At 42.7% G+C, this 12003-nt stretch overlaps 1 protein-coding gene across 1 annotated transcript; it reads left to right on the top strand.

The window, feature by feature from the left end:
• Window positions 1–235: 235 nt before the first annotated feature.
• Window positions 236–11229, top strand: puf60a (poly-U binding splicing factor a). Its single transcript, XM_070918249.1, has 11 exons — window positions 236–349; window positions 1461–1556; window positions 1659–1745; window positions 2087–2137; window positions 2957–3118; window positions 4972–5064; window positions 5258–5471; window positions 7272–7453; window positions 7683–7791; window positions 8992–9230; window positions 10203–11229. The coding sequence occupies exons 1-11, from the start codon at window positions 329–331 to the stop codon at window positions 10500–10502; spliced, it is 1554 nt and encodes a 517-aa protein (XP_070774350.1). The 5' UTR covers window positions 236–328; the 3' UTR covers window positions 10503–11229.
• The last annotated feature ends 774 nt before the right edge of the window (window positions 11230–12003 follow it).

Raw genomic sequence — 12003 nt, 5'->3', positions numbered from 1 at the left:
TCAGTGGATACTTCAACAATTTAAGGAAGTTGTATTTATATTTTTCACGTCATATTTATTTAATTTCTTCATATATTTTATTAATTTAATTAATTGTCTATTTTATTTGGAATAAAAAGGATCCAGATGGATTCAGTCTCTGTAACTACTAACAAGTCTTTTATTTTGAAGCCCGCTCAAGGAGGATGTGACGTAGGGCTGCGGTGCTGCTGGTGTTGGGGGCGGCAAAGACACTAACCATCAATATTGTGTTTTTGATCCAATTGAAGAGATTAAGGAGCTCAGAGAGGGTTAGGGTTAGGGTTAGCTGGAGCCGGAGCCGAGCTGTATGGCAGTGACAGTTTCCGCGGTATGAAGAATGAGATGATTCTTTGTGTTTACCTGCTCTGATGGAGACATGCTAAGCTAATGCTAGCAGGAGGAACCGGACTGACGTGAAGCTGCTTGTTGTTTTTTCTGACAGCAGTTAAACTGAAATGCATATTTTATATATACATACATATATGTACGTATACATTTTTATATAAACGTTATTAATTTTACCAGCTGCAGAGTTAGAGGAGCTAAGCTAGGCTAACTAAGAAGTTCTGGACGGTTCTGTTAGCAAAGCTAGCTGAAGAACACCTGGACAGTGAAACAGGAAGTTCAGTCTGACCAGTGATGGGCAACAACAGATCGATCAGTGGCTGCAGATCCAGAACCAACGGATCATTTTCATCATCATTCTGATATTAACGTTAAACATGGAAATATGACGGTGTCATTATCAAGAGAGCTCAGAGACAACCCTCCATAATAATAGTTATAATAATAATAATGATAATAATAATAATAATGAAAAAGTTAATTTATTCAGCACTTTTCAAACAAAGTTTCAAAGTGAAGTTTGATCAGATGTCTGTCTCCTCAGCTGCCAAATGTGTAAAATAAAGTCGGTTTATTGTATTTAACTTCATAGTTTCTATTCTGATCTTTCTTCTTCAGAAACTTGTGTCGAAGTTCTTCTGGAGCATTTTTAACTTGTGTCTGTCGAGCTGTTTAAAGTGTTCGAGATGCTGTCAGAGAATAAACACGTGAAGGTCGAAACGTTCAAGAAACTAATAGAAACAAACAAAGTTAGCTGTTCATACAAACTGTGCTTCTGGTTATCACAGCTGTTCCCAGTTAACCAGATGAATTTGTCTTCGTCTCCTGTAACACTGAAACAAACTGTTTGTCAAAACAGGCTAATTTCTGCCCCCTGTGGCTGCTGGGGGAACTGTCCCACTGTCATGCTTCACTGAGACACTGTTATAGTGGCTGTTGTTCCCGCACTGACCACAGGAGGCAGTGATGAGCCCAGTTCTACTCAGTTGAATGTGGCGAGGAAGAATCAAAAACTGCATATAAACAGCTGTTTAATCTGAGCTGAGGTACCTAAGGGTGTGTTTGTTTTGTTCACCTGTTGGTGGTGTTAAAAGGGAGGGCCGGCTCTCATCATGGAGAACGGACAGAGCACCACCACCAAGCTGGGCCTGCCCCCGCTCACCCCCAACCAGCAGGAGGCGCTGCAGAGGGTAACACACACACACACACACACGTATATATATATACAGTTTGTGTGTGTGTCAGAGCTGGTTGGACAATGTGAGCTGTGATTGGCTGTTTGCTGTCTGCAGGCAAAGAAGTACGCCATGGAGCAGAGCATCAAGAGTGTTCTGGTCAAACAGACTCTGGCTCAGCAGCAGCAGATCACCAGCCTGCAGGTAACACATATATACACACATAATATATATATATATATATACATACATATCTCTATGTTCACAGTCAGAGCTCTGATATCACAAACAAACATGGATGCCTCACATCAGCTGGAGATGAATGAAAGGACATGAAGTCACATGATCGCTGCTCAGTATTTATTTAAGCCATAAACATCAGAATCAGAAATACTTTATTGATCCCCGGGGGGAAATTATACAAACATGAAGTCTCTCATCATCAGCATCCAAACTGAGGCCTAAGAGAGGAAGAGGAAGATGTTCAGGATGTTGTAGACATTCAACTGTCTCTTTCTCTGTCTGTCTCCCTGTTTGTCTCTCAGATGGCGTCTCTGTCCATGGGTCTGGGCGACGGTCTGTCTCCTCTCCAGTCAGTAAGTCACTTCTGTATTTGATGTTATTCGAAATCAAAAGCTCATCTCATGCAGAGCTTCACTAACACACACAGACATGTCCCATGACTCACCTGGATAGATTGGAGCCTCCCTGCCACACCTCCAGTTTATAACACAAACATTTTTAGTCATGACATCACTGTGACATTAACAGATGACACCATACAGCTGAGCAGAAGTCCTGGACTTCTTCCTGGACTTGTTTACAGTCCACTAACACTGAGACAAAAATAAAACAACTGGACCAGACGAGATCAGAAGTATCAAAGAGTCTGTGAGTCTGTACTGACTTCAGACATGAAGCTCTCTACTGCTATCTGATGGTGATTCAACATGTCGGTCTGAAAAACACCTGAAACTGTTTCAGGTCAAACAGTCTGAACTGAGAAACATTACTGATCTGTCATTCATTTATTATCTCCATCAGTGTGTCTTATATATAAAATCACTTTACTGTAATAATCTGACCAATAGTCTCTTTATATATTTGTAATAACAATAATTCATTCATTTAACGTTCATTCATTCCAACTGATCAATAAGTCATATCCAGTAAGATGCTTGATATGCAGCATGAGAGCAATTATACAAGTAAAGTTCATAGTCTCAGAGCGTCTCTGTCCAGTAAGTTCTCCTTCCTAGACTGTAATCTGATTCTGAAGCTACTGACCTTAGTGTCCAGGTCAGAGTCCTTCCTGAGCCAAAACCTTCAATCCAAATCAATCCAGACCAAACTGTCCCAGGTTGTGATGTTCTGGTTTGGTTCAGCTGTTTGACTTCCTGTCTGCGTGTGTTCAGGTAGCAGCTCAGCGTCAGAGAGCTCTGGCCATCATGTGTCGAGTTTATGTCGGATCCATCTACTACGAACTGGGAGAGGACACCATCAGACAGGCCTTCACACCGTTTGGACCAATCAAAAGCATCGACATGTCCTGGGACTCTGTCACCATGAAACACAAGGTCAGACGTTAACACACCCTCTCTTTTCTCTGTCTCTGTTCATGTATCCATCCATCCATCCACCATCCTTCCATCCATCTATCCAACCAACCATCCATCCATCTATCCATCCAACTATCCATCTATCATCCCTCTATCCATCTACCCATCCATCTATCCATCCAACCTTCCATCCAACCATCCATCCTTCATCCATCCATCCATCTATCCATCCATCCAACCATCCATCCATCCAACCATCCATCTATCATTCATCCAACCATCCATTCATCCATCCAACCATCCATCCTTCCATCCATCCAACCATCCATCCATCTATCCATTCAACCATCCATCTATCCATCTATCACCCAACCATCTATCCATTCAACCATCCATCTATCCATCCAACCATCCATCCTTCCATCTATCATCTATCATCCATCCATTCAACCATCCATCTATCACCCATCCATCCATCTATCCTTCCATCCATCCATCCATCCATCTATCATCCATCCATCCATCCATCCATCTATCCTTCCATCCATCCATCCATCCATCCATCTATCCATCCAACCATCCATCTATCCAACCATCCATCCATCTATCATCTTTTCATCCATCTATCCATCCAACTATCCATCTATTCATCCATCTATCCATCCAACCATCCATCCTTCCATCCATCCATCTATCATCCATCCAGCCATCTATCCATTCAGCCATCCATCCATCTATCCATCAACTATCCATCTATCATCCATCTATCCATCCATCCATCCATCTATCCATTCAACCATCCATCCATCTATCACCAATCCATCATCCATCCATCCATCCATCCATCCATCCATCCATCTATTCATCCATCCATCTATCCACCTATCACCAATCCATCCATCTATTCATCCATCCACCCATCTATCATCCATCCAACCATTCATCCTTCATCCATCCATCTATCCATCCAACATCCATCTATCATCCATCCAACCATCTGTCCATCCATCCATCCAACCATCCTTTCATCATCCATCCATCTATCATCAAACCATCCATCCTTCCATCCATCCAACCATCCATCCTTCCATCATCCTTCTATCATCCACCCACCCATCCATCTATCCATCCATCTATTCATCCATCCTTCCATTCATCCATCTATCATCCATCCATCTATCCATTCAACCATCCATCTATCCTTTCAATCATCCATCTGTCATCCAACCATCCATCCATCTATCATCCATCCATCTATCCATCCATCCATCATCTATCCATCCAACCATCCATCCATCCATCCATCCATCCAACCATCCATCCTTCCATCCAATCATCCATCCATCCATCCAACCATCCTTTCATCATCCATCCAACCATCCATCTATCTATCCAACCAACCATCTAGTCCTCTCAATAGCACACAGCTCTGCACAGGTGTAAAACTCAGACCTGAACCTGGACCGCACTGGAGCCTTTCAGACCGTCAGAGACAGACGCTATATGTTTATTTCTTCTTCAAAGACAAAGTTATATGCTGCATGGAAAGTCTTTGTCACACTCTCTAGAAGTTCAGTGACAGCCAGCAGCAACACAACAACATCTTAATATAATTAATGATCTGCCTCACTGGTTAGTAGATCAACTTTTCCCAGTATCGTCCAGATGAACCAGACTAAGATGAAGAAGGACTTTTTGAACTATGAATCATGTAAAGCTGCTCTAGTGGAGTCTCCAAATACAAATTTAGAGCTGAGCCTAAAAGGTCCCCTTTGACAGAAATGAGCTCTAAAATCTCTAAAATCAGTTTCATCCTGTTGTTGCTGTTTTCTTCATTAAATCTTCTTCTTCTTGTGTCTGTGTCTCTGCAGGGTTTTGCCTTCGTAGAGTACGAGATGCCTGAGGCGGCTCAGCTGGCTCTAGAACAGATGAACTCGGTCGTCCTTGGGGGCAGAAACATCAAGGTGAGTCCAGATCCAGCTGGTATAACAGGCTGGTGGGTCCAGCGCAGACCATCACTGACCAGAAGAGACACTTCCAGTTTAAAAAGACTAAACTTCAGCTGCTGACCGGTTTAAATTTGAGCAACAGGTCTGTCTCCTCATGTTTCAGTCAATCCTCTGATTTCTGTATTTTTCCCTCCTGCTTGTCTTGCAGGTCGGGAGACCCAGTAACATTGGTCAAGCTCAGCCAATCATCGACCAGCTGGCGGAAGAAGCGCGTGCCTTTAACAGGATCTACGTGGCGTCTGTCCACCCCGACCTCTCCGACGACGACATCAAGAGCGTCTTTGAGGCCTTTGGAAAGATCAAGTCCTGCATGTTGGCCCGCGAACCACCAACTGGACGGCACAAAGGCTACGGCTTCATTGGTGAGCTGGCAACATTTATAACCACGAAGCTAACATTGGAGAAATGATCCAGAATGTTCGAGGACACGACAAACAAAACATGGTACTTCAATCACAGATATTCAGCTGATTCTTGACCTTGAAGAATCAACTGTCCGAGGTAGTAAGATAACAATAATAATAATAGTTTGAAAAAGGTACGGTTCTGTAGAAAACAGGGTAGTAACTAACGAGATTTGGATAGTTTACTGTCACATGAACTGAAGCAGGAACATCTGAGTCGCTGGAACAAGAAATTAAATCCAAATAGCTGCACTTTCTAATCGAAGCTACAACACAATACTGTGACACAAGAACTGAAATTAGTCGATGAATCGAAAACGAATCTGCAACTATTTTGATAATCAATTAATCGTTTGTCATATTTTAACCCAAACTTCTCCGTTCCAGTTTCTCAAATATGAATGTTTTCTGTTTTTCTCTGTTTTCTATCTCAGTGAACTGACTCTCTTTGAGTTTTGGACTTTTGAAGACGTCAGCTTGGACTCTGAGAAACCGAGATGGATCCTTCACCTTTTTTCTGACATTTTATAGACTAAATTATTAATTGATTAATCAAGAAAATATAACAGATTCATCGATAAACAATGATGGTTAGTTGTCTCTTCTGGCTCCATCCAACCAACTTCTGTCTTGGGGGCAGTTCAGCTTTTATTTCTTGCGTAACAGATGGATGACAAAGATCCCAAAATGTCACAGGACAGAAAAACAAATCAAACAATTCAGTCTTGGATTGTCTTGGTGCCGTTTTCATAAACAGTCTTTCAGTTGAAACTGATCTGACAGCAGGAACCTACAAGTACAGCAGCAGCTGTGTTTGAGAACCATAAGGGAATAGAGGAAGTGACTGAACAATTCACAGTAAGGTCTGGCACAAACTTCACATTAAAAGCCTTTTTAGGAAATGAAGGGCTTTTAATTTGAAACTTTAACAGGACAAACCGTTGAACAGTTGCTTCACACAAAGATTTGACGAGCTATCACCTCTTTCTAAATGGTTTCAGATGAACAAACAAAATAATCTAATTTTATGGTATTTTGTAACAAAAAGGCAAAATATTCATAGACAACATTAAAATACAGTTCATAGTCTTAGTAGACATAATAAGACTTGAGTTCGTTCTTTGATGAATTATTCCTGTACATCTTATTTTCCTTAATCTTTATGTTATGTGTTGCTAAACTGCTATAGTCCCACTCATCTCAGAGTTTCAGCTTTCCTAATAGATGCGACTCATCTGCTCTTCAGAAAATGTGAACATATAGCAGCCGTGTGTGTTCAGACTTCCCTTAATCAATATTCATTGAAATGTAGAGGACCATCTTTCTTCCATCACTGCAATCAACATTATCATTATTCAAAAAACTCAAATCTCAACCTATAAAAACAAACTTCTGTGTAAATTGTACATTTCTATTTTAGTTTTGCTGCTTTCTCGAGTTTCAAGCTAGCTATTGATATTTTTTAGAGGAGGTATCTTCTTTGGCTTCTAACCTCTCCGGCACAACGGTCAAACCTTTTTAAATTCTACATTTATATGTGCAAATAAAGTAAACTAAACAAAACGGGAGCAGATCAGGAGCAGAGAGGAGAAAATATCAGCAAATATACTCAAATAAAGGCCTGGCCCCCTCTGCAGTTTTTCTGGAGTGGAATGAATCCTACAACCTCAGGGGGCCACTGGGGAGGCTGTAGATTGTACTCTTGTTGGACTGCATTTCATGGTTTAGCTAACGGTCGCCTGATGGTTTTGTGTCCAGAGTACGAGAAGGCTCAGTCTTCTCAGGACGCCGTTGCCTCCATGAACCTCTTTGACCTGGGGGGTCAGTACCTGCAGGTGGGGAAAGCCGTTACTCCGCCCGTACCCCTCCTCACGCCGACGACCCCTGGTGGTCTCCCCGCCGCCGCCGCCGCCACTGCCACTGCCAAGATCACTGCTCAGGTAACTCATGAAGCTCCACCCACCAATAGCAGTGGCTGTTGTCTTACAACACTGTAGTACTGGATGAAGGGCAGTATTTTATGCAGTACTTTTCATAATTATGGCAGTATTCGATATATATTGGGTAGTAGGATAGTTGATTTACTATGTACTACTTTTTTCCACAGGTGTGTATATTTCTGCTGTATTTTCACGTTATTTGATATAGTTTGTTCTGTGGTGCGTTCAGGAGGGAGCGTCGGTGCTCGGAGCTCTGGCCGGACCGGTGCTCCTCTCTCAGCAGCTGGGAGGACTTCCTCAGGCCGTCATGGCTGCTCAGGCTCCAGGTGTCATCACAGGTAGGAACACCTACAGCCCCACCCACACAATACCGAGATGTCCTGCTGTCCAATCACATGAAAGATCTCTTGCCTGAAGTGTCAGTGTGCAGCGAGTCATAGTCTGATCATATTCATCACAGCATTGCAGCAGTTTATCCTCCAAACCCCTCCCACCCCACCTCACACACCTGTAGACTGTTACCTGCCGTCACAAACACACAGAGACACAGTTTTGTAATATTTTTGTGAATGTTTGTTTTATTTTCCTGATTCAGGATAGACGTCTATCTTCTTTTGAAGTACTGAAAGATTGTATTTTTTTATCTTGTGCAAACAAGATAATCACTAGTGTGCAGAAAATATGGATCTTGTTCTTGACGAGATTCCTCTGAAGGTTGCGGCAGTTTGTCCCAGTTGTTGTTTGTGTCGCTTTGTCAGAAGCATCTCCACTAATAGATTTTCTCTTTTATTGTCTTTTTTTCTCTCTCTCTGTTTTTTCTCTCCTCTCCCCCCCTCTCTCGACCCCCAACATTTGCACCAACAGTGACCTCTTAACCCCTCCCCTTTGCTGCACACTGACCAACCAAGTGAAGAGGACTGGTTGTAGCCCCTCCCTTTAAACATTGCCCCTCATTCCTATTGGCCAGTGAGTCTCAGAGCCTGTGTGATTTGTGGAGTTTCAGTCATGTTGCTCACATTCCTGAGCCGAGGGGGGGGGGTTGCCTTTAATTAGTGGGGCTTGTTCATCTTCCTCTGATCTTAAAGTCCAAACATGTGACAGCTTCCTGTTTCCTGAGATTATTTCTGCACCAACCGTAAGTATTTAATTCAACATGGTCACAGCTGAGAGTCACAGTCAGGATGCTTCACACTGTACAGTCTGTGGGTGCACTTGTTTACTGCTGGTTGGCTGGTGACGTAGGTGGGTGGAGTTAATACCTTCTTTTACTGCTGATTGAAAGCAGAAGCATGAAGTCGGTTTAAGCATTGTAGTTTAAAGTCCACCCGTCTCCTGAGCAGGGCGGTAAAGACGTGTTAAACCGGTGCACCCAGTGTATGCTCTGGTTGGTAGAAGAGGCGGGGGAGTCAGTCCCAGTCTGGTGGAGAAGCTGCCATCCAGGACGAGGTTCTTCCTTTCCGGCAGCCGGGGGCGGCTCCCTGTGGCCGGACGGCGGCCCATCTGATCAACCTGTCCTTCCTGCTTCCTGTCTGTTTCAGGTGTGACCCCGGCCCGAACCGGCCTGCCTCAGGTGGGTTTGGTGAACCCGGTGCTGGCTACACCCCCAGCACCTGTGGCCTCGTTCAGCTCTGAAGTGAAGAGGAAAGAAGAGGAGGAGCGTCAACAGGAGGCGCAGCAGGACGGAGCCACAGAGCCGCTCAGCGAGCAGGAGCACATGAGCATCAGCGGCAGCAACGCCAGGCACATGGTGATGAGGAAACTGCTCCGCAAGCAGGAGGTACGGGTTCAAGTCCTGCCCCCCAGGAGTGAGGCACTGACAACCAGGAGGAGGGTTGAACTCCTCCTGTGGGAGAAAGACACTAACAACCAGGGCAAAACTGTAAAAACATTCTTTTAGTACCGTCCAGAAACTGGTAGGAAATATAAATACAAATAAGTAAGAAAGTTAAAGCTGAACTTTAATTATAGAGAACATCACATTCACACAGTGCTGATTAACCCTCTCACCACCAGGTCACTGTGTTTCAGTAGACAGAGGTAAATGATAAATACAGAGAGACAGAACTGTGATTTTTGGTAATTAGTTAGCGAACGGAGTTGACGTAACTCTCTCTCGACATGGCTCTGGGCTGGGAAAAACCTGTAGGCATCCTCCAGAAGGGGGAGACAAGAGTTCTGCAGTCCGGCTTTAAGTTAATGGATTTTCAGACCTGAAGGTGCAGCAACCTGAGGTGTTAGTTTGGAATTAATGTTCGAAAAGGTTTCATCTTCATTAGATTTTAGCTAAAATCACGACAAACCAAAACTTCAATTGCACATTTCACTTTATCTGATAGTCAATAGTGTTGTGAAATCGAACAAAAGTCTGAGACCACCAGTCAAGATTCTCCTATTTGCATTTGTTTGAATGTAATACTATTACAAATGATAATATCAGCTCAACAACAGGAGTGAAAAGTTGAATCGTTGAAAGATGTTCAGGGATTTAGGAGAATCTTAGTCTTTGGTATGTCCCCCTTTTTCTTTAATGACAGCATTGACTCCACAGGTTTGTGTCAAACCTGATGACCCAGAATCAAAACATTTCTTCATTTTACATGTTTCTGAATCCTCAAACTTTGTGATGATTTGAGATTTTCAGTGTGGTCTCAGACCTTTGGACCCTTCTGTATATGTGAATATATGTTGTCACATACTTCCACACAAATCGACCAAACTAATTGAGCTGCTCTCTCTGACCCCCCGTCAGTCGACCGTGATGGTCCTGAGGAACATGGTCGGCCCTGACGACATCGACGGCGACTTGGAGGGTGAGGTCACAGAGGAGTGCGGGAAGTTCGGCCAGGTGAAGCGTGTCATCATCTACCAGGAGCGTCAGGGCGAGGAGGACGACGCCGACGTCATTGTTAAGATCTTTGTGGAGTTTTCGGAGGCGGCTGAGATGAACCAAGCCATCCAGGCACTCAATCACCGCTGGTTCGGAGGACACAAGGTGGTCGCAGAGGTTTACGACCAGGAACGCTTCGACAGCAGTGACCTGTCGGCGTAGAGTAATGGCCTCTTTCTAAGAAACCTTCTTCTTCTTCAGTTTGTTACTGTGCCGGGTTAAAGGGCCATACTGCTGTTTGTCATGTTTTAACTACAAATCACAAATATTTTCCATTCATGCTGATCATTTTCCTAATCAACATTTTGTTTGTGTTTTATTTGAAATCTGGAAAGAAATCAGCTCTCTGTGTCCTCCAATCACAGACCGGCTTCACTTCATCCACAAACTGAAGGAGACGTCTCCTGTGAACAACGCTGCTGCAGAGTTAGTTAACTTATCATGAAATATGCAGATGATACCAGGCGGGCCTCAACACAGGGCTAGTGATGCTAACGTTAGCCGCTAATGCTACTTTTAAGCAAAACTCTTCCACTGACCCAGGAACAGAGACAAAGTCCCAGTGCGTCACTGCCCGAGTTTACAACAGTTTGAAAGAACAGTGAGGACATAAACAATTCACTGAATTGTCCCACAGCTGAGACTGTTGTTGCCTTGTTCAGGGACACTTGGACATCTGAGCTTCGAGCAGCAGTGAAACAGATTTGAGTTGAAACATGAACCCGACTGCAGTCCAGATGTTACTTTACCTGTTTACATCTGACTGTGTTTATGAACTGACTGATGTTCCTGAACGCACCATCATCCAAACTAAAAGGGACTTCAGATAGCGTGTTCAGGTGTCAAACATAGAAATATGTAAATAAAACTTTTCATTGTTTGTTTTTTACTACAAGTGTTTTGTCTTCTCTTGTTTTATTCGTGTCGAGCTGCTGTTTGATTGGCTGACAGAGCAAACTAACTTCCAGGTTTGATATTATAAAGTTGTGTTATTGAACAGAACAGTGACTAATTCAGTTTATCGAGGAGTCAGCTATGTTAGGAGACGAAGATCTGATGTGATGAAGAAGAGGCAGAGAAGAATAGCAAGTATGCTTTTAGTATAAAAAAAGAAATTCACTAAATTACAAACAGAGGATTGTGCTCCTATATAATATATTCAGGATAATGACAGTATATTCAACTCTTTGAAAGATGTCAAAAAAGCAAATAACAGTTTCAAAATGGAATGTGATGAAACAAAGTGGAGTATTAAAATGATTTATCACACATCTTCTACTGAAATGTCAAACTTCCTGCTTCAGTCTCCAGTGAAGATAGATACATTACTAATCAATGGTGATATCTGCTGATGACGTCATGTTTCTAATATCTCTGATCTCTGGTGACCCTGTAATTCTTCTGATTCAGTCAGTCATACATTTCTTTAACTTTACAAAGATAATAATATCACTTCCCAAGTTTCAAGCTTTTTAATGTTAAAGAACTCTTTTAAAGGAACTCAAACTATCGATGATGATACAACACTTTTTAACAAGTACTAAAGAAGTTCCTTTGGCTCTATCTGCTAAATCTAAATTCTGTGAAGTATCAGGTTTAAACCTTAATTTGAAAAAAGTAATCTCCCTGTTATTGAGGCAGTTCAGAAGAAATGTAATGACTT

The sequence above is a fragment of the Enoplosus armatus genome, chromosome 14 (genome assembly GCF_043641665.1).
Source record: "Enoplosus armatus isolate fEnoArm2 chromosome 14, fEnoArm2.hap1, whole genome shotgun sequence".
Lineage (NCBI taxonomy): Eukaryota > Metazoa > Chordata > Actinopteri > Centrarchiformes > Enoplosidae > Enoplosus > Enoplosus armatus.
The sequence above is the reverse complement of the archived record's forward strand: the minus strand, read 5'-3'. Positions and strand labels throughout refer to the sequence as shown.